Here is a 26,981-nt window from a genome sequence, read left to right as displayed (position 1 = left end):
TGGTGGGGTCAGCTTTCCTTATTTTTCTTTTCCACTTCGCTCTATCCATGACGTCGCTCTCGGACACCTGGCACTCTTTCATGTCTTTCGACACTACGTCCCGCCATCTGGTCTTGGGGCGCCCTCTCGATCTTCGACCGGGGATGGAAAGTTGCAGAGCCAAATTTCCCACGTAATCAGGTGGTCTTCTCTTTACGTGGCCGTACCACCGTAGCCGATTCTCCTGCAACTTATCTGCGACATCACGCACCCCTAAACTTCCTCGCACGTATTCATTACGAATACGATCGAGCCTAGTGACGCCGCACATCCACCTCAGCATCTTCATTTCGGCAACTTGGATGGTATGTATGTGCCTTTTGGTTGCAGCCCATGTTTCGCTGCCATACGGTCAAAGTACGGCAGGCTAATGTTCCTGTTGATTTGTGTCTGTGAATGTTTTATTAATGTGTTGTAAGTAAATATACCATTCAACTATAGTCTCAAATATTTATTTATCTCTATAACCTTGTTTCAAATCACCCAGTCAGCATCTTATTCAGTAATGAAGATATCAATAGGTAGGCACCTACAACGATTTTACCGGCAAATAAAATGTAGCTATAGGACCTATTTATTTCTAAATGCGATACGTTGGTAAATAAAACCTAAATGGAGGTTCAACACAAACGATTACGATTAAACGAATTTTCCCACTAAATTGATTAATGGCAAGTGAAAAGCCTCATTCATCGGTAATACGACCAAGCTAAAATGAGCCCCTGCGACCCTAGAATACAGAGTATTTGGTGGCTCAATGTTATTGGTTGCGTTGCGGGCCTAGAGCCAAATCGTGTAATTCATCAATCCGTGTGATTAGTAGGCGCTATTGATGACGCGGAGAAAATCCCTCGAGATAAGAGTTTGTTATTGAGCTTATTCAGGTTTCTGTATTGTGTTGGTGTCTATAACTACTTAGGTACATAAATGGGTTATCGGTAAGTAGGTAAGTACACTGAGTTTCATGAGATGAAAAAAATGTATGTAGTTAAGTTACCTAATCCACTCAGGTAGAATAAGTAGTACATTCATCAATTAGGATTTGATTCAGAGTTTAGGTAACAATAAAAAAAACTATTGGCTCTGAAGACACCCAGTTCCAACAATTGTACTTAAGCGCCATCAATATAGAATGCTACACCTACGCACTTAGTTGCCGAGGGTCTTGTCACAAGAGGCGTGCCGTGGGATTCGTGACTCCGTGAGTTACGGGAATTATTCATCAAAAGATAAGGTTGCAACTACCACGTTAAAACTTCTTACAGCATCCTACTTCAGACTTCTTCTCAAGGCCTCTCACGCTGGATAAAGAATTGAACCTGGGAAAAGACGCTGGATCTTGATGGAGAATTATTCATTACCTGACACTTATTTCAAACACACACAGTGCTGAGCATTAATTACACCTTAATGATATTTATTGTTCTGTGTACTCGATGTCCGTACGTCATTGTTGGGATCTAGTGGAATACCAGCGTCAGGTAGAATACCTGACACATGCTGAACTGGACTCCCATTCGGTGCAAACTTAACACATACTGCAACGTTAGTTTCTGTTAGCATGTTTTTATTTTTACCCAGCTTTTGTTTTATTTTATTTGTTATTGTGTCTTGTTTGTGCTGAATAAAACTTTTATCTATCTATCAGAAATTGCATCTGCAGACTCCTGACTTCCTGAGTCTGATCAGTTAGAGTATAAATTCTTCCTTTAAAGCCTGTAACTGAAAAGACCCTGTTCTAAATATCACTTCTCTGTAAAAAGCCTTATGTTCCGATCAATAATTTTGCTGACAGTGACAGCGGATTTTGGTCAGCAGTTACTGTCACTCGCTATTTGTTATTATTTTTTTCGGCAAATTGCTCGGATTTGCTTAGATATATTTTTTTTATAATATGTTTATTTCTAAGTAAAACAGCAAAATACGTAAAATGGATGAAGAAGCGATTGAAAATATAAGAGAAACAAGTCGTAATACACTGGTGTTGAACAGAAGAAAGCATCGAGACGAAGTGGCTGATGTACGGCGATCTATGCATTCTTTGCGGTAAGAAATATTCAACAATATTACACGGAAATTAATATATAAAAACCCATTATATTTGAAATCCTAAACCTTGCATACCAAGTTACAATTTAATTTCCTTTGTCACAATAGTGCACTTTTGTTCGAAACTGCGCCCTTACCAGTTTAACGCAGTTTATGCTCAATTCTTTATTAGTAGGCCTAACTATGATTTTACTGCTGAGCGATAGCATTTCCACCCAAAAAAATTGCAGTAGACTGTGCAAATTACGGACCTTTTCTGAATTTTACATTATAATGTTCTACAGCACAAATTCAGACACAATCACACAGATTGCTAATAAGCTGAAGACTAAAGCACCAATCAGCTTGCCGGAGCTCAACACCTTGAAGAATGCCCTGATAGATGATCCTATCAACGTTGAAGTGGTGTTACATACTCATGGAGCTCTCCGAGGCTTGGTGCGGGAAATGACTGGTAAGAAATATCAGCTTTTTAAGACTGTTAATTGGAATTTAACTATCTATCAACTTATTGTGAAATCATTTGTTTTATTCTACAATGATCAATTGTAAATAACTGCTCTGCTTGTTGCAAATGCGAGTGATCTTGAATAGATTTTACATTTTTTTTAATAAAAAATTAAAAAATCAATCAAATGGCTCACAGCCAAACAAAGAACTATATGAGATTGGCAGTTACTTTATTGAAAGCCTTAAAAAATATTGGTTAGGTATTAACTTAAAACTCTTGGTACCTTTTGTGTCATTATTTATTAATTTATTGCATAATGTACATACTTACAGAGTTCCCTATACATCATCCTACTAGGGTACAGCAAATAACCTTCAAACAACATTTTGTAATATTTTCCAGGTCATGAAGCGAACAAGCAGTGTGCGGCAGTGGGCTGCATCTGTAACCTGGCCCTCGGAGATGCTAGAGCTGGATATGCCGTGGCTAAGGCTGCCGGCCCATATCTTATTGCCGCCCTTGATAATCTCACCACTGAGTATGCTGTAAGTATTGTACATTATACTGGCTGCTTAATTTTGGTAGGAGCATACAGCTTTGACTAATTTATCTTAAATTCATTAATCACATGACACCCAAGATTCTAATACTGATAGTTTAGTAAAACGAGGAAACTTGCACAGCTACTAGGAAAAGTAAAAAGCTAGCAACCAAGCAATCTTGTTGTTTTGAATTAACTAAGAGAGTTATGAAAGAGCAGGGCGATTGAATTGAAGAAAATATCTGACCATTTCATGAAATTCCTGAATTTTAAGTAACTTTTATCTGATATCCTTTCTAATTCTTTCAGGTGACCAGTGCATGGACTCTAGGCAACCTGGCTGGCTCCGGGCCCAAGGCGTGTGATCTGCTGGTGTCTCAAGGCTCCATCGCCAAGCTGACGGATCTGCTCATCAGCAATAATGAGGATACGAGGGAGGGTGTGCTGTACGCTCTGGTGCGGTTTGCTCATCAATTGCGGGATGAGTTCAGGTATTTAAAGTTTTATACTTTTGTTGCTTAATTGTTTGTACCCTAAAGGCTCTAAGCTCTGGGGTAAACTTCAGGACTAATTTGAAAAATTCTTTCACTGTTAGGAAGCTACTATATTTTGATGTTATGTTAATTCTTCTTGGGACATAGTGAAACTGCGAGAAACAGCTACTGTATGCTCGTCAAAATTATGTTCCAAAGTGATGTAAGTTAAAGAATCATTCTTTTATTTATTGCTCAAGCATAATGATAACAGATGTATATCAAAGATCTTTAAACATGAAGCATGTTGTTCCAGGCATACTTTTTTCACTCTGTGGCTTAGATTAGTACATATTGAAGAAGTCTAGAGAATAAGTGTCTCTTTTACTTGCCTTAATAAAACCATAAACATTCCGTATTTCAGAATGGAGTATCTCCACCGAATCCTGCAGACTCTCCCGAATTTAAAGATGGCGGCATCCTCACAGCTTCTCTTCATACTGTCCTGTCACCGAGACTTCACAAACCACTTCATCACTGAAGAGTTTCTGCTCAAGATCTTACGATACCTAGGTGTAAGTATCGAGAAATCTATCGAAAACCCTAACATTGTGTACTTATTTAGATTCCTAGCGAATTTGAACTGTATCGAAGTATTTAGCATAGTGTTAAGCAATCTCTTGGCTAATAATAAGGTTAATGTGCTAAAAAAATTGATGGAGACTGAAAATGTGAGCGATTCTGTATTGTGGTTCTTAGGCAATGCTTATAAGTGTTGTAGCAATCATGAATTCTTTGCAGTATTATTGCGGTGATTTAAATAAAGACTTTTTTTACTGAACTATGGTATTTTAAATCTATTCTGCTTGACTTTTATGTTTGTAGGTTCAATAAAACAAATAGCATTTGCAATAAATATATTATCATATCAATAATTATAATATTCAAATATAATAATTAATAGTATTATTTAATAAATTAGATTAATATGGATAAGGCTACAAATATAGCATTTAGTAGGTCTACATCACTCTCACAAATGTAGCGTTGAGGACCGTTCACACTTACACGGCAATCGGGCGGACAACTGCGTAACTATATAAAAAACGTTGTTTATCTAAACTTTAAACATGATTAAAATCGCAGATCATTTTTAACTATATTTAATAATAACTCTAAATTCAGCTAAAAATATTTTAGTCTTTATATTTTAGTACATAATCATACCGTTATGCCGTAGTTCGCAATCCGTGTCCTGTGGAAAATAAATGCTAATGGCAGTATTATTACTGGGATATCTCACTGGATTCCGAAGGCAACGAAAATATTTGTACATTCTAATAAAGAAAAACTTCTACCTACTCGCCAATGTTCGTCTTGCGTCCTTTTTATTCGTTATAATAAAAGAAAGAGACGTAACACTAAGCAACTATTACGTAGCATTATTGCTCATAAGTACTAAGTTTTTCTAAATTTACTGTTACATGTATGTACAAAATTGCACTTTACATCACAAATGAGCAAAATCTAAGGGCGCGTCCATAATGCTGCACGGGAACATATTCACATAGCATGTGTTCATGCCCTTTTAATTTTCTGACGCCACAATATAATAGTAATTGACAAAGACAAGTTTATTGTGAACGGAAAATTAAAAGATCATGCGTTTTCACATAAGTATGCTTATAAAATGATATCTCTAAATACTCATTAATTGGTAATTGGTGTTCTCTATAATAATACTTCTCGTTGAGAGAAGTACCTATAACAGGGCTTTGTTGATGAATGATTTTGCGAACTGTAGGTTGTAATTACAGTTCACGAAATCCACGTTTTCGGTACATAACAGGGTATTAGGTAATTTTAAGTCAAAGAATCAAGATGGCCGCCATGAATGTCAGCGCCATCTTGGATAAGTTTGACAGTTACATATTTTCAGACAGTGAGTGTTCCGTGCAGCATTAAGTAACGGCTCCAGTTCAACACGGTCGTCTGAGGCTATACGATAACTACGAGTTAGTAATATATTACCGTTACAGAAGGCGATTACGATTATACCATAGTAATTGAATCCTTTAGTGTTGCCCAACCGTCGATTATTTGTTACGCTATTTGTCTAAAGGCTCAAGTTCATCAACTACATAAACGACACTTTTCTTAAAACACCTGCTAACTATGAATTTTCAAAGTTTTAAAGTAACGAGTTGTTTTAAGAAAATCGAACATTTATGTCAGTGAACTTGTGCATAAGTGGTACAGTTGTCATATTCAGTCTAACTAGGTGGCTGTTATTGAAACTACAGTTGCAATTTCTTGGAGACATTTTGATCAGCCCATAGTGAGGTTTTTTTTTATGTAAAGCGCCTCAAACACAATAAATATCGATCACCTTATTCATAATCCAGCCATCCGCCATTTTAGATTTTGTCTCTTTTCGTCTTTCGTCATAGGCTTGACAGAAAAAGACAGTTGGTAGCTAAAATAGGTTTTATTAAGTGGCTGAATTATAAATAATGGGAGATATAGCACACCCTCAAATTGCTACGTTTAAGTAGTAAATAGTTGAATGCTTTTTAAACCGAATTCTACATTGAGTTTGTCTAGTGTGTGAGGCGCTTACATTGGTACATACAATAAGTATTATATAGGTCCTCAATTTTACGATAGTAATTTGTTGGTCAATTAGTTCATGGAGAGATTTGTATTTTAATCTTTAAAATTTGTTAAATTGACTAGCCAATATATTTTAGGTGTCGAATTTTAGCTTTGGATTTTGTAGACACCAACTTTTGTTTTGTTTGTTAGACTGGTGCCTAAAAATATGACGTTACTTTGGTCTTTCAGTCTTTCTATATTGATATTTTATAGATTCATACGAACATAATTTTCATGCAAATTATGATATTCCAAAACATGTTCGTTGTTCCAGCATTTTACGTGCGCGGAAAATGCTTTCAGTAAGTTTTAAAGATTTGACAAGTACATATGTAGGTACTTAAGTAATTTGTTGATTTAATGGAGATATACCATATATAACATAACTTTCATGGTGAACGCACATCTATTGGAGTAAAGATAGCTTCACACTTTTACCTGAGCTTCCAAGCATTTTTTCTATTTCCTTTGTACTCTCTTGTATTTTCTTTGTTAAATGTGCGTTCCCCATTAAAAATATAGAGTTATTAAACTCATTAGATATTATGGATAGTGTCTGTAGTATGGATAACATGTTTAGTGGTTGTTAAAATATAACACTGGACATGACCTTTATGTTGACATTAACATGTAAATAGTAGAATGGTCTTCAGTGATGTATGTTGATATAGTTCTCGTCAAATAACTTTACTTTTCCGAAGTTAGTGTTGCCTTGCGCATGCGCATTGGTATATACGAGTTTTTCATTCTTTATGAAATTGATGGAATACGATGAATAGTCTATGCAAAATATCGTTCTACCCAACATTCAAGAACATAGATTATGTATTGCGCTTTTAATAAAAGTTGAGTGTACCTATAGTGTAGTCGCCACAGCCTTCGGACAAGCAAAGCTAGTGGACAAGAATCTGGCATAGTGTAGACATCGAGGTTCGGGCGGTGGCGTGGGAGTTGTGGTCATTACGTGTGGTCGGCGTGTCGGCGCGGCTGGCGGCGCGCGCGGGCACGCGGGGCCGGCGCGCCGCACGACGCGCCGCTCACTGCGGGGGGAACAGTCACATACAGTAGCTATCCCGCTGAAAAGCCCACCTTCTTACAAATCGCCCACCCTTCGCCAATTATGTGTTTCAACAGCCAACTGTGTTGAAGAAGAAGGGGGCGACCAGCAAATACAAGTATGCATTACTTATACATCGTTAGTAAAACCCCGCATGCACAACAAGCCAGTTAAAATTGTTAGAGCCGCCGTACACGGACTGCTTCAAGCAGTTGAGACCGACTGCTTAAAGCCGCGACCGCGCAGTGAACTATAGTCATTCATTCGCTACCGTACACACGACTGCTCGAGCAGTCGCGACCGCTTCAAGCCGTCAACTGCATGATGAAATTCCATCGTGCCGTCGACCGCTCGCGAGCGGTTGCGAGGCATACACCGACTGCTCGAGCCGTTGACTGCGCTAGAGCAGTCGACAGCTCTCCGACTTCCTTCTCCCCCCCGCCCTTTGCGGCCTCGCGGCGTCTGTTTTCTCATTTGACTGCTCGAGCAGTTGGGTCGTAGCTCGAGCAGTCAACAACCGACAGCTCAAGCAGTCGACGCCGACCGCTCGAGCGGTCCGTGTATTTCACTCAGCCGCTAACTGCTCGAGCAGTCCGTGTACGGCGGCCCTTAGTAAAAACTGAATATGTATCTATATAAATCAAAGATTAAAATAAAAACTCAACTGAAAACAACCAAACTAGCACACAGCCAGCCTTCAAATCCTTTATCAAACCCCTTATCAAACACAATAGGTACAGTTGCCGCAAAAATCAATGACATCAACATTCACTTCATCTTCACATTTTACTCCCTTCTCATCCCTAATCATCGTTTTATACACAATTCATTACTCTGACATTACCAAAATATTCGCAGTAACATACAACAACATATTTTCCGCCATCTTAGAACAATTTGAGAACCTATACCCGCCTATTGCAAAAATAATAAAAAAAAAACAATTCTTATTTGCTACTTTTGCTTTTACTTCATAGCCCACATGAACCACATCACAGGCTGCAGTTAGTATAAAAGCCAAAATCAAATAAAAAAAAACGTGCTAATTCCTCACCCTGACAGTGTGACAATAATTTTATGACAACCATTTTCACCTCTGGGTACATGTCGTTAGAGTTCATTTTACTACTGTCGTGTTTCGCTAAATCACTCGCGTATATTGATCTAATTCGGCTTTCTGGAATATTAAAATAAAAGCAAAATAAAAACTCTATAACTCACTTGTTGTGCATGGCTCTAAGAAATTGTAACGGGGTTTAGCTTTGGACTCAAAATCTCACCATTTTTTGACATGGAAAATGGTTTAAAATTGGGGAAATTATTTAAGCCCTATACAATGCACTCAAAAGTAATATTTTCATTTTTGCAAATGGTTACTGCTCGTCTTCTATAGCCTATCAGGAACACGGTTTATCTGACAGGTAAACTATAACTTTTAGTTTCACAGGTCTCGGATAGCAAAATCTGGCACAAATTATTAACAGCCTTTATCTGACAGAGCATTAACCGACTGACACTTTATAGGTAACCAGTGAAACCGGTCTAAATCTTTCAAAAAGCCATACCTGAAGGTTCTTCCGGAGTCTTAGGAGAGGTAGTAGCAGCTTCGCCATTCACTGACTGGGTCTTTTTATTCTTGTCGTAACCATTGGCTCTGGGACGTGTATGATCTGAAATTGGTAAGGAACTCATTAGAGAACTTTCTTGAGGGATTTAGATGCCCCCTAAACAAATGGGGCCCTCTTAGGTTACAATTCCAGAGATTTCTTTAATATGTCACAGTTTCTGTTGTTCATAAAGAAACTGCCCTCTCTTTCTCCCCTCATTTCCTCGTGATGTGATGAAAATATGTGTGGTCTCCGGACGATTGAAAATTTAGCCGTTAACTCATCCTCGTTCAGCGAAAACTTGTCTCTAAAATATACTTACTATTAGCATATACGGTAGAGCGGTGCATTTGTTGTCCGGAGAGTTCTGGCAGTGTGAGCGGTCGCCGCGTGCTTCGCCCTCGGGAACCCACCATGTTGAATTCCCTGCAATTTTAGACGAACTTGTGACAAATTCAGAAGAGAAGAAAGCTTTTGGGACCCCTTTTGAGAGGGCACACATTTGTGGCTCTTGAACGCGAAAGCGTAAGAAGGAACACGGTGGCAATTTGACACTCAGTAGCAGTCGTTGTTACAATCCCACGTCAGAAGCTGTCAGGCGGATTTGAGAAAACTCTGACACAAGGACTTGCTAGGTGATTAAACGGAGAAAGTGCATTTTCAAGATTACCCACCCAAATTCTAATTTCATGTAAATTATATAGTAATCTACATGAAAGTATTTAGTAAATACTCACTCTCTGAGCGGTTCTCGCCAAAAGTCAGGAGTGTGGACAGGCGGGAAGTGGTAATTGTTCTGGTAGCCGTACGCGTCCAGCCCGCTGGCTCGCAGACTCGCGTGCAAAGAATTCTTCATACACTGTAACTGTTGCCAAACGCATTCGATAGTTTAACCTTTATTTAAAAGAGAATAGGGTTCAGAATTAGTTGGTGAGTTTTTGGAATGAGTGGTTTCTTATAAATGGGTGTCCAAAATTGCTGGCTTGGCAAAAAGGATTTAGAAGACTTTGGTCTTCTCACTAATTCATTTGTCAAAGTTTGTTTTGTTGTTTTCAAAGGCCGTTAAGAGTTCAAACCTTTCTGTATGATTATTCCTTGAAGTTTTCGATTTCGCCCACGTTTGTGTAAAAGTGCTAGCAAATCCACCAAAATATGTGCATTGTGATTCAGTCATACAAAACAGTGCAAATTTGCCTCTTGCCACCCAAACCGTGCTTTCTTTCTAAATATTAGTAGGGATCCGAATCTCTTAAAGTTAGGTATAAGATAACTCCTAGCTAACATAGCTATTTGTGCAGAAATTCCTACAACTAGACCACTGAGAACCAGTAAACATATAGTTCGGCTAGTAAAAGGAAAAGTATGCAATAGTCAAGAAATTTTGGCTGTCTAGTACGCGGGCACATTAACCAGGGGACAATTTAATTTTTACAGAGCTTAGGAAGAAGAAAGTGCTATCAATAGACTTGTTTACATTACTAATTCAAACAAAAATATAGTGAACACATAAAGCAGTTATCCCGTACATTCCATTATGGTTTCACATAATGTTAACTGTACTGTGCCATGGTCAGAATGCCCTTAGTCTCATTTAAATTATTATAAGCGGACTGCTTGCTCACCAGGGATATGCCATAAATTTTTCGTGAACAATATCGTTTCCAGTGAGTACTGTTTTGATTTTAGCCCAAAAAATGCTAGATCTCCTGAAGAGCAAACAACCTCAAAAAGTGTCCTAGAAGGTGCTGTTCCCATAATTCCGTTTACAGTTCAAACAGCAACCTCTTTCCACGACTACTTAAATCAAATTATAGCTAAAATCATTGTAAAAGCGCATACGAGGACGGGACAAAACAAAGATGCTAACACATGCGGGGTTAGTAGTCAACTAAAACATCACTCTCGCGAAATTATTGTGCCAAAAACTAGGTTAAGATACTTTAACTTTTTGGAGTTATACCCCTGCCAGGAAAGGCCAAAGATCAAAGTGGTATCAGACTTCTTCTAGACTGAACGAAGGTCCTTTTGGAAAGTACGCGCTTCTGATCAAGTGAAGGGGTGAGTCAACATCCAAATGGTATCCCTAACTGCTAGTCCCTTCCCTGGCTGGGGCACTGTATGCGTGACGCGATCCCGTCCACGTCGGCGCGCCAAGCGGCTGCTACGCCGAGCCTCAACAACACCACCACTTTATGAACTCCAAGGGAATTTGTAGGACTTACTTGGACAGCGGAAGGGATCAGGGGGACCTTGAAAGACATAGATGATATTGTTGTATCCTTTTTAAAAATTGAGGATGTTTCGATTCTCTGCAGATATGTTTAGATAGTTCAAAGTGATTTTCAACTGTCTTACTTTGTCTTCTGACAAATACTGTTCGACTAACTAATTAGATTTTGGCCGTACTCTTCATTTTGACCGTTAAATGGCTTTACCATAACATGGTTGATTTATTTGGTGAGTTTACACCAAAATGTATGCAGTAATTCAATTATTCTCGTTCTGAAGCGAGGATATCGCCTATCGATTTAAAGTTAACTCGTAATCCTTTGGGGCAATAAAGGAGACATGGTAGAAACTTGTTGGTTCATTTCGTGGAATGGCAAGGATCAGAAGTAGTCGGGAGCGGAGCGTGGTGCGTGTTGCGGGGCGAGTGCGACACGTACGTGAGCGTGGCCGTCGAACAAGAGGTTAGTGACGGCGCCGCCCGGCGGTACCTCTCTGCGCTGGCGCTCGGCGTCGGCGCGCAGGCGCCGCACCAGGCGCTCCGCCTCGCCCAGCCGCGCGCGCAGCTCGGCGCGCGACTCCTGCGCCGCGCCCCCCGCGCCCCCCTCCGAGCCGCACGACGCGCACTGCGACACCTCCAGCGCGCGCAGCTTCCTGTGCCATCCACTCTCATCAGCTGCCTAGCCTTTTCCACATATCTACGTATATTGGGGTCGGCAGAAGCCTCTACTTATAAAACGCTGCCGATAATCACTAGCTGTTTTATAGGTATGAAGCGATTGTATGTCAGACCTCCTCAACCGAGGTAACTCCTAGGTAGGTACCTACTTACAATACCAAAATAACATGGATTAAATGTCCTTATGTGTCATTGTACGCAAAGGAAGAGACCTCAGGAGAGGGTCCTCAGGGGTTGGTAACAATGGCCTTGTACCAAGGAAACAAAAAACGTTTAAAACAAACACATAGGTATCTGGACGTCTTATGTCTCCTTTTTTCTTAAAGCTACAAAGACCCAAAATGGTATGGAAAGGTATTCATACTCAGTCTGTGCATCAACTAGAAGCTGCAGCTGGCAGGCGCGTGCCTCCGCGGCCTTCGCCTCGGCGCGGGCGGCAGTCGCCTCCTGCTCCAAGCGGGTCACCTCGCGTTTCAGCTTCGTCTGGACATCATCATTATGGTATGAGCAAACAATGTAGTAAAGTTCCAAAAATTTTAAAAGGACCTTTAACAGAAAACTTTGATGCAAACTAAAAGCATAATTCTTTGATCATAAAAGCAATACGCCAAATATATGTGCGTGTTTTGATTTTTACAGTTACATCCATAATTTTAATTGTGATGCACGAATTGGGTGAAAAAATTTACATAATTAGCTTATCTAAGATCATTATTTTATTACTTATATATACAATTCTTTCAGCATCTAATTTATTTCATTTATTTTTTAACTTGCTCTTTTACGTAACTAGACTTACTTAATTGGTGTTTTGTTTTGAAACATCAACAAGCTTAGTATGAGGAAACAAAATGTACTCGTAGGTTCTAAAATGTATAACATTTGCAAGAACTCGTTAAATTACCTCATTGTTTTCGGTATTTTCCTCGGCTGCAGGCGAACTGGTTTTGGGAGACGATTCTTTATTGAATATGAGTTGGAACTGCAAATCTGGAAAGAACAATATTTTTATAAGATCCTTTCAACGAATACGGGTTTTCCTTTGTAATGTAAGGCAAGGACCTAACATTGGTCGATAAAAATCTTAACAAAAATACATCGACTTGACATGACGACGAGCATGTATTTCATTTACATGTGGGCAAGTACCTAAATTCATGGATTGCTAAAGTAAAGTTGCACTGCAAACTCATTGAGTCATCGTAAATAATCTTGTCATTATGGCAATAGTTGCAAGTTGTTTAACGAACCAGTTTACCTCATTGTTTAGATCATTTGGCTAAGTGCGCATGAGTCACTGGTTAAACGAGGCAAAAATAGATGAATTTATAACCTTCGGTGAAATAAACATTTTAATTGCATTTCGAACTTGCAGTATTAAAGAGTTATTCAGGGTAATGTCCTCGGTATTATCCATTTATTTTGTGATGCTTGTCATATTCTTGGCGAGCCACTTGTTTCGATGGTTCATCGTTATGATGTATAATTAGAAGGGCAGGGAGCAACCACATAATGTGCAATGTAATCGAATTCATATTTATCCGTGTCAGTAAAAACTCTTCACTCACACTATCGGTTTAAGATTTTCCAAACCTACATATATGCGGGCAAGACTGCATCTCAGAAGAGCTTATGCAAAGAAATATGTCGATTCTCACTGACCAGAATTAAGACCAGGCCCAAAATCCATACCTGATAAGTAATAAGGTACACTTATACAAAAGGTACCTACACCTATTTCCTGTCTGGACTTTTAAAGAGTTACTTTTGCTTACCTCTATTCCTCTCCCTCAGCGCTTCAATCTCGCTATGTAGCCCATTCAGCATGAGCCGGTGCTGCTCCTGCAGGAACCTGACGCTATGCTCCAGGTGCGCGACCCTGGCGACAGGATCCCCGCCGATGATGAATCCTCCACTCGAAGGCTCCGGCGGTGACTTGCTCACCTGCAAATGATGGGTCTAATTTGTTAGGTTGTATTTTTACGAGGCAGGTATGTTTTTATATATTCTGTGTTGAGTATACCTATGTAATAATACTTAAATTACCCTCATTAAGGTATTACCTCATATCCATAACATAATTTCACACGGCACAACCTTCCTTTACCTAGTTATATAAATTAAATAAACGAGACAGCTCTTTGTTCAGATAAATAAATTATGAACCTCGGAACGGTATACGGAAACACTTAATTGCAATTAAATTACCCCTATCGGTAACGATTTCCCATAGCCAGGTGATGGGAAAAGCCCATTTCATATACATAATTACTTTTCCTATAATGTCAATGACCGGAAGGTAGCTCTTTGTGCTCCGTGACTCGGCAATTTTATTATTTATACTGGACACTCGCTCGAAAACATAACAAACGTAATACTTAGTAGAGAGATGATACAACTGAAATCGAACGAGTATCTGGCTGAATATCTATTTCCGACGCAAGATTTGCGCTGGTGACATGAGAAATTAAATACAAATTAACAAATTGATACACTTACTTGGAGCTTCGTGAACGGAGCAGCTGGCACCAGGACTTTAGACGCCATCGCTGCAGACCAGATTAATTCACATCCACAAAGCAAAGCAATAAGAAGTCAGGAAAAGGCGATTAGCGCAACCTCCTTTGTTGTGTACCGCCGCGGAGCACGCGCGTGTTTCCAATGATAAAGATTCAACATTTGTGCACAGCAAACGCACCACGACCTTGCCCACTACACGTAATAATTAAAAATAAAATTTCACAGATCAACACAAATAATAAACAGCGGCGTATTCGACTAATACTTTATGAGGTAGACGTTTCTCCTAAAGTTAACCGGGGTCGTCGACCGTGGCGACCTTGAACCACTGAACTGGTTACTAATGGTGAAATTGACTTGGAGGAAAGCACTGTTTCTTGGTGTTTCTGTCGATTTTTGGAGGATTTTACGCGTGTTTTTGTCGTGTGGCGGACGGCTCGCTGGGGCCGTGGGCTCTGCCGGCAGGTGCAGGCGCGCGGCGCGGGGAGGGTGCAGTGTCTATCGATCGCGCCGCCGCACACAGGTTCCGCGTCGTACCGCTGACTCACGGGCTTCGTTTCTGTCACTATTTGGCTGTGGCGCGCTGCCAACTCCTCTGATGGCTTTATGGCGTGTCACACAAGTCTTAGCTAATAGCTTAATTTCACCATACGGATTTGGGAATAATATGTAACTTTTTACGGCGACCTTAACCCGAAATGATCGTTAGAATGCTAACAAAACCCGGATATAGTTACGCAATTCGACCACCACTAGTTTTACCCGAGGAGTTTATTTCTCGGATTAGTTTTAGCTATTTCCGGTTATTTGAACTCCACACGCCACTATGCTCTTACCTACCTCAACAAAAACAGCCTTTCTATAATTAAGTTAGTTTTTACAATAATGAAGTAGGGATGTAGGCAGCTTAGCAATTTTACACATTTAAAACATGTGTAAAAAACAATCCCTAGCGCTAAATAGGTACTCAATGTAGAGATACCAACCAGCGTCACTAAACTAACAATTTTAATGCAATAAAAATAGCTATTTAACGACCAGAGAAAGTGCAAACTTTCGAACACGTATGGAACATTAAACTGTTGGCACAATGATAAAACCCTCAAGATCTAACTAATATACTGCTATTTTATTCAGAGGAGAGCGAAAGGGCTAATGGAAGTAAGATTTCAGATCTATCATTCATAATACCAGAGCTGATTTTGAATTATTGCACTTGTCCAAATTCATGAAATTCTCCTCTAAAAATGTAGGTAAATATTCTATTTATTCGCCAAAGTAATGGCCATTATTTCCATTCAATTTCCTCCTAATAACAACGAAATTGACTGTACCGCGTCCATCCTTTCCAAAAATAAAAGGCGCTTTTCCGAGAACACATTTCAATTAATTAGTTTTCCATTAAAACTTGTTTTCCAAGGAATATGTTCAGTAAGTGTTTGTTATTGATGGTGTTTCCACAAACATTTGTCTAGTCAGCCGTCTTTCTTTGTTATCTCTTTGTAAGAGGTAATCCTTGTAAATAACTCGATCCTTTGTCTTTAAGGAAAACACCTTGACTTGCAAGTTGTGCAATTTAAAACTAGTATCCTTTTGCAGAATTGTCGTCTGAGATACGACAAAGGCTGAATTTATATTCATATAGATCATCCAAGACCAAAAGTGCGTTTCAAAGGGTCCAAATTCCGAATAAGGGTGTTTGTTCACTATTCTTTAGACCTACATTTGGTAGCCTTATTCTTCTTAGACCTCTGAGGTTATAGGTAGCATCATACTGTAATGTGATCATGTGAGCCAATTTGAATCAAGCATGAAGATGTATAGGACAATGTGATTTATAGCGATGTTTTAGGAACTGCCTGCACGTGGGTATAACTGTGTGAAATACAGCGAAAGGAGATTCATGGACGATTCGTCGAAAGCAAACTATGCTGTTGTTATCAAGCTTTCTACGTTGCAAAAATATTTTCCATTTAATTTAATCAATATCAGGTCAGTTCATCACGATAAACCCTCCGGTGTTTCAAAACAACTATATTAGGTAGATTCCGAGCGAGCGCTTCATGTTATTAATTTAATGGACCTGCAATATTACAGCAGACATGCAACCATTTCGACGAGTTGTAAAGTTCGTGAGCTATGGATCATGTCGGCTGCTATGTTCATTTATATTAAAACCAGCTTCCGACCGCGGTTTCACCCGTTTACCGAAATAACTGCTTCCCGTATCCGGATGGTGACCCCTATGTCCTTCTCCCGGGTCTAAGCAACCTCCCCACCAATTTTCAGCTTAAGTGGCACAGACATTCTTTTATTGCGTATTTCCAGACATACATACCAACATGATAAAGCAAAACCTAGAAATATCACATCAGCTGAAACCTTTTTGATCGTTTTCATGCCATTTTTCCGCAATATATTCGTAAAATATGTAATGTGGCTTTTATATGATGGATATTCAACCTTCACGCTCCGCATGAGGATTACCATCCAAAATTTCACGGCACGTACGATCCGAGTCAGGCATAAGCCGCCGTAACAAATCTCGAACCTTTCTTTTTTCGTTTTGCATCAGAGCTCCGTTACGTATTACATACCAACTTAGTTATTTCATTCATTTCGGGTGATAAAATCTTCATAATAACTTATACACACGCTTTGGAAACCATTGATAGAGTACCTTTGGAAATCAAGTCACTAGTTGCTCTCGTGTACTAAAGGGTAAAGGGTTAGAAAAAATGTATGTGTCATCACAGTCTACTGGACATCGGGCTATTTCAGGATTTCCACAGGTTAATTAAGTGACCTGTAAGTAATCGCGCATTTGAGCGACCTTTTACGATCCCATCGGTGATGCTATTTGTGGATCCAAGTTCAAAACGATGTGTGTAGTAGGTACCTATTCGTATTTTGTCTATTAAGACGTCTCCTATGTGTATGGCGTCGTCCTAATTTACAGCGATCGTACGATGGCGCGATGCGTTTTTCATCTCACGATCTCACTATCTCACTTGCGAGGTTCAAATAGGACACTCTGATGAAATCTGTATGTTTGAACTCATCGCACGACGAGAACGCATCGTGTCATCGTACGTTCGCTGTCAATTAGGACGACGTCTTAGATGAAAAACGCATCGCGCCATCGTACGATCGCTCCCAATTAGGACGACGCCTTAATGTAGGTATACTTAGTGAAAGTACTTTAAGTTGTGTAGGCAGGGGTATTTCTGAAGATGATGAATGATGTAGGTGGATAGCAGTTGAAATGAGGAAATATGTGGATGGTATGCAACCCTGACCTTTACAATTGAATTTCACTTATTAATACGTGTCCAATGCCTCTGCGCTCTGCCTCTACTTACACCCTATATTCCGCTAAGGTATGGAAGTACCTTCATCACGCTAGCGCTGGGGTTTATAAAAGTTTCTACTTTACGCCAAAATCATGGGTAGATAAGTACTTACTTTTTTTTCACAAAATACCTACCAGTGACATGGAGATATTATGATGAGAGAAAAAAACTAAGAACAATGTTGAAGAGAAACTTCAGAACAAACCTGAGCTATAACATCATCTTCAGATTCAGCTACACTGGCTAGCGTCAATATCGCCGTTCTGCTCCACTGAGGAAAGTGGCGGGCCTCCGGGTGTGGAGCCGGCAGCGGCGGCGCCCCCATGTCTGCCGGCGGTCGCGCGCTAAATAACATAGTGCACGACCCACGGCTCACCCACGCACAAACTATCAACAACTAATTACACTATTCACAAAAACAACCAAAGCTCGCACCTATCACTAGCACATAACCTTTACAACCGACTGTTTCATTTCAAAAATAACAAAAAAGTACTCTTTATTTTTTTATGTAACGAATTGCACTTTATACAAAGAAAAAAAAAACTAAATAAAATATTACAACGGTTTTCTAATTAAATAATTCTCGATTTGTGTACAGTTTTTGTGATTGCTTTTTTTTGTTGTTGTAAAACAAACAGTGCGTTGCCTAGCAACGGTGGCATGACATCATGGCGGGCAAAGTAATCACGCGATGAAATTACTATTTTAATTGGCTTTTATTTATTAGTTTTTAACGTAATTATTACCTAACATGTTGGCATACTTTACTTTATTAATAGTAAAATTCTTATGCTTCATATACTTTTTCCAATGAAGTTATTATCAACACGAAACTTTATTAAAAACTTATTTGATCAGTGAAAGCGTTGACCCCGCGTTTGACATTTACAATTTACTTTTATTTGTCAAATTCAAATGTTTACACAATAATATTCGTAATGGCGAATAGTGTATATCTAAATGTTTAGGATTTTTCCGGAAATTATATCGTATTTTTGTGCTTATACTCTTGTTTAGTGTGATTTATATAAATGGTGAACTGATATGGAGACTTGCGTAAGAGGATTTTCTTTTATGTCCGATAACAAAATTGACTTGGCCGATTTGCAGGTTAGTGCGTTTTCTTCTCAATTGTGATTCTATTTTATGAGCCTAAACTTACTTAAATTGCTGAAGCTCTGAAGACAAAATTCAACAAGCTTGAAAGCCTCGATAACTTCGTAGTCATTTCTGAACAAAATATTTAGTTACCATGACATTTCTTTACTTTTTACTCAACCGACCTTTTTATGGTTTTATTTTACATAAAGAAAGTTGGGATACAACAGCTACTTATTTACATTATTTCCGTAAAGTAAATTATTTAAGTACATTTTAAAAAGCTTAGTTTAACGCCATCTGTTGACTAATAGTTGAACTTATAGTATATTGAAGGCGGCGAACTAGAGAGGGCGTGGCGGAGCTCGCGCCGGGAGCGCATGAAACAACGCGAGCAGAAAATATGGGACAATTTCGTCAAGGAACAGGATATCGTCAAAGGAGTCTGTAATGGTAAGCTGTGACCTAACGCTGTGTAAACAGATTTTAATATTGAGTAGTAGATGGCGCTAGTCGCAAATGTGCTTGCTGTAAAGTAGGAGAGCCCAAATTATAATCAGAGCTTTAATGGGACTCTTGGATTTGGATTTTGTTGTGTAAAATAAATGATTCTCCTGCCTGCCTACTAATGCGTTTGAAGCAAAGCGGGAATGGGGCTTTTTCCCATTCAGTTCCCGCCGTGGCATGCATCAGAATTCTCCTATAGAAAATAATCTGACTCGATTAATCCTCGAAATCATCCCATTGTACCTAGTCTCTTGAAAATTCTTTATGTTTTTGATATTATGTAAAAATGGAGAGTAAAATCAGCACTGCATTATGTTTTTATACACTTTAGCTTCTTGTTTATCATAGGACCTAAATCACTGCGTTATATGCTACTATCAATGAAGGACTTATAATCATACATAACTCATCTTTATCCTGTCAATTGTCGTACCAAGGTAAGTAAAATATTATATTTCAGATGACCCTTACCAGTTTTTGGATCAGTTACCAGAATCTTGTCTGAAAGAAATAATGGAACATGAATTGATGAAAATGACTCAGGAAACTGATGAAGACCTTATACCGAAGGTAGGTAGACAGCTTTTTAACATCACTACATAGTATAAAACAATGTCGTTTTTTCTGTCTCTATATCCCTTTATACGCTTAAATCTTCAAAACTATGCAACCGATTTTCAAGCTGTTGTTTTAAATGGATAGAGTGATTAGAGAGGAAGGTTTACTACTACTACTATCAGGTACAAAGCCGGGGCGGTTGGCTAGTAATACCTTTAGAAAAGTATCGTCAACTATGGCAATCGTCTTTTCGAAAATGGTGTTAATATGTAGATGTTTGCATTTTGCATCAATTATTATGTCTCTGCCTGCACCATGCTCTATTGGCCACTGCACATAATTTATGTAATTAGCCAATGGCCACTTAGATACTTGGCGTTTCCGCTGCCTACTGACAGAAATCTTCTGTTCTATTCTGATTCTTACGCTGCTGCTATGGCATCAATTCCAAATAATGAAATTTATGTCATGCCGTGCCGTGCATAGTCAATCCGGCTTCTTTGAGCTGAAACTGAGCAAGAGCCCTTCCCTTCTTATTTCTCCAGGACGTGGTCCAGCATCCCAGTGTAGACAACTCCTCAGGAGACGATGGACAGCACACTTGTGTGGTGACGTTCGCTGATGACGTAGACGAGAAGGAAGACTGCGAAATGTTCCATATTTTTGATGATGAACCTTCAGGTTAGATACATGTTATGCGATCAGTTTTTTTTCTTCGTCTTTCGGTTTTCGTTTAGTCTTTCGTTGTAGATATTCATTAAAATATTTTCCGTATTGAAGAGCTTGTATTTCAATTAACAATCACGTTCATTTTGCTTTGTACCACTAACACTTCTTGACTAGTGCGAGTAATGAATGAAATTAGATTTAAGTGGTTTAGCGTCGGTCGTAACTTAACGCAGCGAAGGCCCTTATACATCAAAATCTATAAGACTGATCAGCATTCCATACTTTTTTATGTAAATATAGGTGTTCAATATTCATTTCCTTCTTAGGTGAAGAAGAAGCCACGAATAGTAATCCCGAGCCGCCCGCCAGTCCGCCCACAGTGCGCGAGATATCTCCCTCTGCTAATGAGTCTCCAGAAAGGCGGCTTAGCCTTGAAAAAACTTCCAGTAAGTTTTAATATTATTTCACTCAATATAACATTAATATACATTATTTATAATTTAACCAATGAATATAGGATAAAATGTATGTATTTCTTATTTCCGACAGGTAAATCATCAGAGAACGTGACAAATGTGATCGAGAGCAGCATCTACTGCGCCAAAGTGAGAGATCTTAGAATGAAGATCAATGAGGAACTAACAGCTTTGATGTTAGTCTGTCTTACTATGTACAAAGTTATTGTATCTAAATAAAGAGTCCATGCAACTGCTTCAATACTAGAGGTTCCTTAATTTAGAAAAAAACTATTAATCATACCCACTCTTAAGACCTTCATTGGGCCAGATCCATCATCCGAGCCTTTTCTCAACTATTTCGGGATCGGCTTCATTGGGCCAGATAAATTAAGCATAATATTCTCCATAAATTATTACATAAATTATTAATTCTTACATAAATTATTACATTTAACTTCTTTGAAAGCTCTGACATGTGAACTTTATTTGTACTTGTTTGTGGCATACCAGGACGACACTAGACCGTCGCGACATTTTGTCGGCTGAGCCGGACGACATCGCGCGTATGATCAAGCGCTCCACAGAGTTCTGCACGAGATTCAACAGGATCTACATGTATCAGTTGCAGAGACAGGTAAGCGTGAATGTGTGTCGTATAGGTAGGTGTCCTGATTTTGACGGCGGTTTTGCTCGCTCTCTTGCGTACTCTGCGTACACCGAATAAAATAGCTTCTCTTGCACCTACAACACCTACGTCTTTTCCTAGCTCAGCCCGGTTCCGCACCACTCTGCTTCACGCTTCCTCAATAAAAAGGCTCTCTGTCTGACGTTAAAATTATTTTAAGACTCCTGAGATTAGCGAGTTCAAGCAAACGGACACTAAATACTTGGGAATTATTCAAGGACAGTTTGGTCTTAAACCGCCATTTAAAAGTGCAAAAGTTTGTAATGGAAAGAGCCATTTAGTGTTTGAAGTTATTCTTCTTTTATATAAATGCTTATTCCGTTAGATCCACGATATAAAACGTAACAACAGCCAGAGCCTGCCGTTTGCGAAGCACACTCAGTTCCAATCGCAGATGGTCAGGATTGTGTCACTGCATCAGAACATGTTGCAGTCGTTTCAGGTAAGTGTTCCAGAACCTAATAAAACTGTTTACATTTAAGAAAGCCAGTTTATTTCACTTCCGATTTTGTAGGTCAAAAAGTCATTATTTTTTGTGACAGCTTCAGAACTATGATGGAAATAAAAGATGCCTCTTTCAGTAGGGCTCCTGTTTAGTGGGTTAAAAATCCGAATTGATACGAACATAGTGATTTTTTGGGACTGCGTGAAATGCAGGCTTGGTAGTCACAGCCAGAGGAGTCATTTGATGATTTCCTACCAAAAAGAAGAACTTCCTTTTGGGGAAGTGTCTTAAAAAGACAGTCCTTTTGCTTCACTTGCCAAAGGAGTTAATTAAAATAATGCTTCATTCCAAGGTGTTCCACAAGTCGATATCATCAACATGCTGTGTCCGCGAGAGTGCAGCCAGCCTGGGCTCGCTGCTGGCGGCCGTGCGCGACTCCACGCACATGTGCCGCGCAGTGCCGCCGCCCAAGGACTTCGCGGCCGCTGTGGACTTGTATACTGATGTAGGTGTAGCATATCATCATGGGTATATGAAGGAAAAAAAACGGGAAAAAATCTGTTCACAATAAGTGCCTTATTGTCTCTCCCTCTCCAAGATGAAGGGGCATTGCAGTGCCCCCGTCAAGTCGAGTCCCATTTACCTCTGAAGTCATGGAGTCATGTTCTACCTAGTTTTTTTATTACGCTCAACTGCTCGACAAACAACTGGCCTACTATTGTAATCATTCAAAACGCTAAGCCATGATTGTGAAGTAATGTATTAATATGTTTGTCAGGAAATGGTAACCACGTGCGACAAATTGGATGAATTTGTTAACGAATACGCACTCCGATGCGAAGAGTTTCTCAACAGTATTGAGAATATGGTAAGTATTTATTAAGATAAGTTTTAATTACTATCTAACCATTATCTTGTAAATAAATAAGCTTGACATAAAATAGAGTCTAGAGTGGTTTTACAGTAGAGGGTAAAGAAAAGTATGTATGTTTATTAGCCATTACCCACGTCTTGATATACATACATGATATACTGCCTAAATACTCTATAAAATATCATTTAATGTTTCCTTCAGAATATAAGATATTCGAAGAAATCAGCAAAGAATAAAGGGAAGAAGAGATCTTTGGGAGCCATGTGGAACAACAGGAGCAATGCCAAGACTAGTAAGAAAACGTTTAGTTTCCCTCGACCAATATAGCTACTTAAATAATTACCTATATGGAACTACTCCGCGCTCCTAGGTAAAAAGTCCTGCCCCTTCCTCGATAAAAAGGGTATCTTAAGGTCATTAAGTACATGAACGGTACGGCCAGCTGTTGTAAGGTAGCTGCATGCTCGCTGTCATCCCGCCGTTGACTTTCTAAATTGATGTTATAAAATGTTTTATATTAGATACGATTAAGGAGTTAAATTCTAACTACAAGTTTATTGCTGCCGGGCGGTGCTGTTCATGTATGCCATGACCTTATCACTGAAACAATTTTCCACAAACTCAGTTTTCAGCTTTTAAATATTAGTATAGGTGTAGGATGATGATGGTGATAGGTATAACTATATTTACAAGGATTATCTGGTTTCCTAGGTACAGACAGCAAATTATCAATGTACTCCTTGGACACGCTGAGGCTCAATCTGAACAGTAAGTCTTCTACCTCCAAGGATAACCACACGTAAGTGTTCATACACCATAACGTTACGTATTTAATATTAGGACCCAAGTTCTGTCTACCATGGATTTTCAAAATCAAAGTGCACAGTTGTTTGAAGAAAATCTTGACTTGAAATCCATCGAGAAAAGTTGTTTTAATAAAAGTAACGTTTAAGTTATCGGTGAACTTGAGCCTGAATCTTATGTTTTTACACAGCAATTCAAGTAAGCGCGGGAGCAATGGGACCAGTAATCTGAAACGCGGAGGAATTGAGAAACACTCTGACGGAACAAAAACACAGAGAAAGTTAGTATTTATTTTTATATTTAAAACATTCACTGGAAATTTTAACTTAGGATAGCACTTTTATTGAATAACTAGGTCCAATTTAGAATATATATCACATGCTATAAGTATCACATGTTTCGAAATTTTTCTAGGATTTCAGTACCAAATCGCCTAGTTACCTTAGTGGCAAACGCGGCAGCCGAGCGCAATTCTATGGGCATTCCAAGGTGAGTCCAAAGAAACCATTATTTTAAGGTGTAGGGTATTTTGCTATGTAAGGTGATTTTTAGTTTTATGTAGTAGATTTGAGCAAAGCAGTGGTACTTTTTTGTGCCCAAACAGCGTTTTTAGGAAAAGCCTTAGGAAATCCACCTTATGTCAATGCATGAACGTCTGTAATCGTTTGTAACCATATGAAAGGATCATCGTTAGCAAATTACGTGCTCCACCTGAAAAAAGTCGGTCAAGGATACCAAATTCCATCTCGATCTGCAGAACCATTTTAGCAATGAAGTAGTAATATATCAACGCATTCAGGTCCCGTCGTCCCCTGATGCGGGACCCGCATGCGGGGCGTCCGCGGGCACCGAAACCCACGCGAGAAACTGATATACGTACCATGGTAGAAGGCGTTGAAACGGTATGTATGTTTTTGTGTATTTAATTCCGTTTAAAATTTTCATCTGTTTAGATATTTTCTGTATGTATATATATCAGGAATACAGTTATTGTGCGTGCAATAAGAGCACGCCTACCATCGTCAGGATATTTTTCAGATGAGATTATTTATTTATTGAATACACCATTATGTAGAAGACAATAAAAACTAAAAATAGAAAGAAGTACATGCAACATCCCGACACCCGAATACCCGACCCGACAACTATCCAGATTGGACACAGCACCCTTCTGGTTGCAAGATCCTTTTACCTTTGGACAAGTACCTTATACCTGAAGAGCCATTCTCTCTGTTTTTCATACCCCTAAAGTTTTGGTGTATTATACCCATTGGATATAGGATACCATCACATTTTGATTAGGAAGTTCACATACTGAAACACACCTTGCCGTTGTTAAAAACTGGTGGTCTACACAGTGTGCATCCTCCCACGTGATAATAAGTCGCGAGGCGAGCCCGCACGGCGGCAGCACGCTGCGGCGCAGCAAGGCCGCCACGCCGCGCCGCGCGCCGCACCACACGCCGCGCAACGCCTCGCACACCTCGCAGGCGCCGCATACCTCGCAGGCGCCGCATACCTCGCAAGCTCCGCACACCTCGCAAGCTCCGCACACCTCGCAAGCTCCGCATACCTCGCACGTGCAACACGCGCAAGCGTCGCACGAGCACGCGCCGCACGAACACGTGCAAGCCGTGCCGCAACACCCGCATGATGCTCACAAGTTAGTGTTGTTACTGTAGCTTGAGGGTTGGTTGATATAAGTCATTTTCGGTCTTAAGTATTTCATGACGGATTTAAGTTATGTAAACAAATTATTAAATGAATAATCATACATTTTCATCGATTCGACTTGGATTAAATTTGATACCTACTCAGTGAGGAATAGGAGGTTATAAACAAAGGTAGAAATTAAATATGTTTGCCGTAGTAATTATTTTTTTATATGCCATGAACTCACATATTAGCTATTCCAGTAAAATGATAATTTGTGAAGCATTATCCTTCAATCAATCAAAACATTCCTTAAAGCCTTAATTTCTGAAATTCATCTTAAAACTTGGTGCAAAATTTGAGTCCATCATATTTTACAAAGTCTCCGACAACTCATGCTCAAAGCTCATCCACAATGTCTTCTTCTTTCTCCTGCCAAATATTACTTGCTGTTCCCAAATATTACTTGGGGTCGGCGCAATATGTATTTTCTTCCATTTTCCCCTGTCACTCGTCATACTGACACTCACTCCCTTCCTATTCATATCATCCACAATGTCTATGCACAGAAAAAGCCAACCATCTCCGATGCCAACGAAGCGATCTGAGGAGCCTTCTCCAAAGCCAAAGGCCCGGCCCAAAACTCCAAAGACTTCAGTCTGCACAAAAGAGTGTTTAAGTTCCACCCGAACAGACCTCGAGACTGTGGACTTGAACCAGATGACGCCAGTGTGCAAGATACAATGTGCCATGAAGAAGGATCTAGAAGTAGATGATAGAGAATCCGCGAATTCTATGTCGCCTATGATGTTAGAGGATTCTGGTGAGAAGAAAAAGGTGAGTTGCTGTTGGTTTTTCTATAGGAAAATAACACCTGACCCTAAAAAGATCATGTTGTCCATTCGCTTTAGGGAAGAGTTTAATGAGAATAAGGGGTCAGATTTTGTTAGCAGCTTCATTTGCGACCTGATTAAATCGCAATACATTTTGTTTTGTTCTCCATACCATCTAAATTGGTTCTCACAAATAAGACACGAATTATAAAGAGGTTGTTGTTATAATTTCCAGTGTTGCTCAAGATGAATGAATACTTTCAGGTTTCTTAGAATGAAGGTTTCTAGTTACACTGCTTATTTAACTTTCAAGCCTCTCAAAAGCTAACAGAATTATTTCAAAATTGACAGAATTACGCTATTAATCTTTATTTAAATAAATTTTATATTCCCAGAACTCCCCCGAAAGAGTGCATTTGAAATCAGTGCACAAGATCAACAGCTCTAAGAAAGACACTGATGACGCGAACAAGTATGGCGAATGCAGTAAGAGGGATAACTCTCCTAGGAAGGTTCCCTCGCCCGCGCCGGCTAGAAACAGGGAGCCAGTAAGCGAGAGGAAGGAACGAGAGAGGACGGAACGAGAGAGGACTAAGGTAAGATATTTTAAAACTTTCACTTTTGAGAAGCTAAGATATACACGGATGACATGGGCCATATTTTATTCGGTTACGAAACTAAGTTTGGATCCCGGTGAACCCGCGAGAAAGGGCAAGTGTAACCATAATGGTGGTATGTAATATC

At 39.4% G+C, this 26,981-nt stretch overlaps 3 protein-coding genes across 8 annotated transcripts in view; 2 read left to right on the top strand and 1 right to left on the bottom strand.

Moving 5' to 3' along the window:
- The first annotated feature begins 1,808 nt into the window (after positions 1-1,808).
- On the top strand, positions 1,809-4,394 carry LOC110380181 (uncharacterized). The gene is made up of 5 exons (XM_021340077.3): positions 1,809-2,085; positions 2,373-2,542; positions 2,942-3,084; positions 3,390-3,571; positions 3,978-4,394. Exons 1-5 carry the CDS (start codon positions 1,970-1,972, stop codon positions 4,366-4,368), a joined length of 1,002 nt encoding a protein of 333 aa, XP_021195752.2. The 5' UTR covers positions 1,809-1,969; the 3' UTR covers positions 4,369-4,394.
- A 62-nt stretch (positions 4,395-4,456) lies between these two features.
- On the bottom strand, positions 4,457-18,091 carry LOC110380173 (uncharacterized). 5 transcript variants are annotated; one of them, XM_021340064.3, is made up of 10 exons: positions 17,856-18,091; positions 13,553-13,721; positions 12,682-12,767; positions 12,142-12,260; positions 11,539-11,752; positions 9,610-9,737; positions 9,195-9,298; positions 8,831-8,935; positions 8,320-8,442; positions 4,457-7,248 (listed from the first exon to the last, which is right to left on the bottom strand). In XM_021340064.3, the coding sequence occupies exons 1-10, from the start codon at positions 18,003-18,005 to the stop codon at positions 7,169-7,171; spliced, it is 1,278 nt and encodes a 425-aa protein (XP_021195739.3). In that variant the 5' UTR covers positions 18,006-18,091; the 3' UTR covers positions 4,457-7,168. The 5 variants fall into 5 exon arrangements, with proteins under 5 accessions (XP_021195739.3, XP_021195740.3, XP_021195741.3 ...); XM_021340065.3 differs by having other exon boundaries at positions 11,590-11,752; positions 17,856-18,086; XM_021340066.3 differs by lacking the exon at positions 17,856-18,091 and adding an exon at positions 14,277-15,033 and having other exon boundaries at positions 13,553-13,736.
- Positions 18,092-18,420: 329 nt separating this feature from the next.
- LOC110380171 (uncharacterized) overlaps positions 18,421-26,981 on the top strand; it is a 44,651-nt gene continuing 36,090 nt past the window's right edge. The window contains exons 1-18 of one of the 2 annotated variants that reach the window (XM_064035840.1): positions 18,421-18,763; positions 19,088-19,204; positions 19,719-19,828; positions 20,362-20,497; positions 20,812-20,931; positions 21,035-21,137; positions 21,454-21,577; positions 21,954-22,070; positions 22,426-22,578; positions 22,852-22,941; positions 23,149-23,239; positions 23,659-23,746; positions 23,942-24,031; positions 24,166-24,240; positions 24,551-24,653; positions 25,110-25,414; positions 25,974-26,241; positions 26,633-26,833. In XM_064035840.1, the coding sequence (XP_063891910.1) occupies positions 19,132-19,204; positions 19,719-19,828; positions 20,362-20,497; positions 20,812-20,931; positions 21,035-21,137; positions 21,454-21,577; positions 21,954-22,070; positions 22,426-22,578; positions 22,852-22,941; positions 23,149-23,239; positions 23,659-23,746; positions 23,942-24,031; positions 24,166-24,240; positions 24,551-24,653; positions 25,110-25,414; positions 25,974-26,241; positions 26,633-26,833 (2,247 nt within the window). In that variant the 5' untranslated portion in view covers positions 18,421-18,763; positions 19,088-19,131. Of the gene's footprint in view, positions 18,764-19,077; positions 19,205-19,718; positions 19,829-20,361; positions 20,498-20,811; positions 20,932-21,034; positions 21,138-21,453; positions 21,578-21,953; positions 22,071-22,425; positions 22,579-22,851; positions 22,942-23,148; positions 23,240-23,658; positions 23,747-23,941; positions 24,032-24,165; positions 24,241-24,550; positions 24,654-25,109; positions 25,415-25,973; positions 26,242-26,632; positions 26,834-26,981 lie in introns of both variants that reach the window. The other variant, XM_064035839.1, reaches the window with a different exon arrangement.

Source organism: Helicoverpa armigera, chromosome 8 (genome assembly GCF_030705265.1).
Source record: "Helicoverpa armigera isolate CAAS_96S chromosome 8, ASM3070526v1, whole genome shotgun sequence".
Classification (NCBI taxonomy): Eukaryota; Metazoa; Arthropoda; class Insecta; order Lepidoptera; family Noctuidae; genus Helicoverpa; species Helicoverpa armigera.
This window is presented reverse-complemented; position numbering and strand designations above follow the sequence as displayed.

Bases quoted from the DNA above. Each gene is read 5' to 3' on its own strand.
- LOC110380181 (XM_021340077.3), top strand. From the start codon at position 1,970: ATGGATGAAGAAGCGATTGAAAATATAAGAGAAACAAGTCGTAATACA. The intron at 2,543-2,941 runs GTAAGAAATATC...AATATTTTCCAG, and splicing joins CTTGGTGCGGGAAATGACTG to GTCATGAAGCGAACAAGCAG. The intron at 3,085-3,389 runs GTAAGTATTGTA...TAATTCTTTCAG, and splicing joins ATCTCACCACTGAGTATGCT to GTGACCAGTGCATGGACTCT.
- LOC110380173 (XM_021340064.3), bottom strand. From the start codon at position 18,005: ATGTTATTTAGCGCGCGACCGCCGGCAGACATGGGGGCGCCGCCGCTG. The intron at 8,936-9,194 runs GTAAGTATATTT...TACCAATTTCAG, and splicing joins CTCTACCGTATATGCTAATA to ATCATACACGTCCCAGAGCC. The intron at 8,443-8,830 runs GTATGGCTTTTT...TTAATATTCCAG, and splicing joins GACTCCGGAAGAACCTTCAG to AAAGCCGAATTAGATCAATA.